This window comes from Chaetura pelagica, unplaced genomic scaffold, assembly GCF_000747805.2.
Source record: "Chaetura pelagica isolate M959 unplaced genomic scaffold, ChaPel_1.0 scaffold828, whole genome shotgun sequence".
Classification (NCBI taxonomy): domain Eukaryota; kingdom Metazoa; phylum Chordata; class Aves; order Apodiformes; family Apodidae; genus Chaetura; species Chaetura pelagica.
Genome location: NW_009954195.1, coordinates 139,549 through 140,346, shown reverse-complemented (window position 1 = coordinate 140,346; position 798 = coordinate 139,549). Strand labels below are relative to the sequence as shown.

The window sequence follows — 798 nt, the reverse complement described above, 5'->3', positions numbered from 1 at the left end:
CACACGGGTGGCCACTGTGGGGTGGGTGCCAGTGAGGGGGTCCTGGTGGGACTGGCACCCATGGGAGGTCCCGGTGGGGTGAGTGCCCATGGAGAGGTCCCAGTGGATGGGTGCTCCTAGGAGGCCCTAGCAGGACAGGTGCCCATGGAGGGGTCCAGGTGCAACAGGCAGTGATGGGGGACTCCTAGTGGGATGGATGCTGCCAGGGTGTCCTGGTGGGATGGGTGCCCATGAGCATCTCAGTGGGATGGCTGACCATGGTGGGGGTACCAATGGGGATGGATGCCCAAAGAGGGGTCCCAGTGGGATGAGGACCCATGGGGGAGTCCTAGTGGGGTGGGTGCAGCTGGAGGTTCTGACAGGACGGGTGCCCATGGGTCCCAGTGGGGATGAGTGCTGCGAGGTGGTCCCAGTGTGATGGGCACCCATAGGGGTTCCCAGGTGTGAGGGGTGCCCACAGGGAGGTCCCAGGGGGATAGGTACCCAATGGGAGGACCTGCTGGCCCCTCTGACCTGCAGCTGGTGGGCAAAGCCAGCGCGGAAGCTCTCCAGGTAGCGGTGGATGCAGGGGGTGAGGTAGGCATCAGCGCAGGCTGTGTACCCGCGTGGCACCGCCCGCACCATGGGGGCCACCTTGGCTGACAGGGACACGTGCTGGAAGCCCATCTCCTGTGCCAGTGCCCCGACCTGCTCCTCGTGGCCAGGCCAGCTGCAGGGGAGAGCAGGGATGCTGTCAGGTGTGGGGTGGGGCTGAGCCCCCTGCCCCCACCCAGGACCCCCCTACTCACGCATAGGAGT

At 66.3% G+C, this 798-nt stretch overlaps 1 protein-coding gene across 1 annotated transcript in view; it reads right to left on the bottom strand.

The window, feature by feature from the left end:
- Positions 1–798, bottom strand: part of OPLAH (5-oxoprolinase (ATP-hydrolysing)) — a gene marked incomplete at its 5' end in the record, with an annotated part of 29,295 nt that overhangs the window by 18,192 nt on the left and 10,305 nt on the right. Inside the window, 1 exon segment of the mRNA XM_010003153.1 lies at positions 514–709. Coding sequence (XP_010001455.1) covers positions 514–709 — 196 coding nt within the window.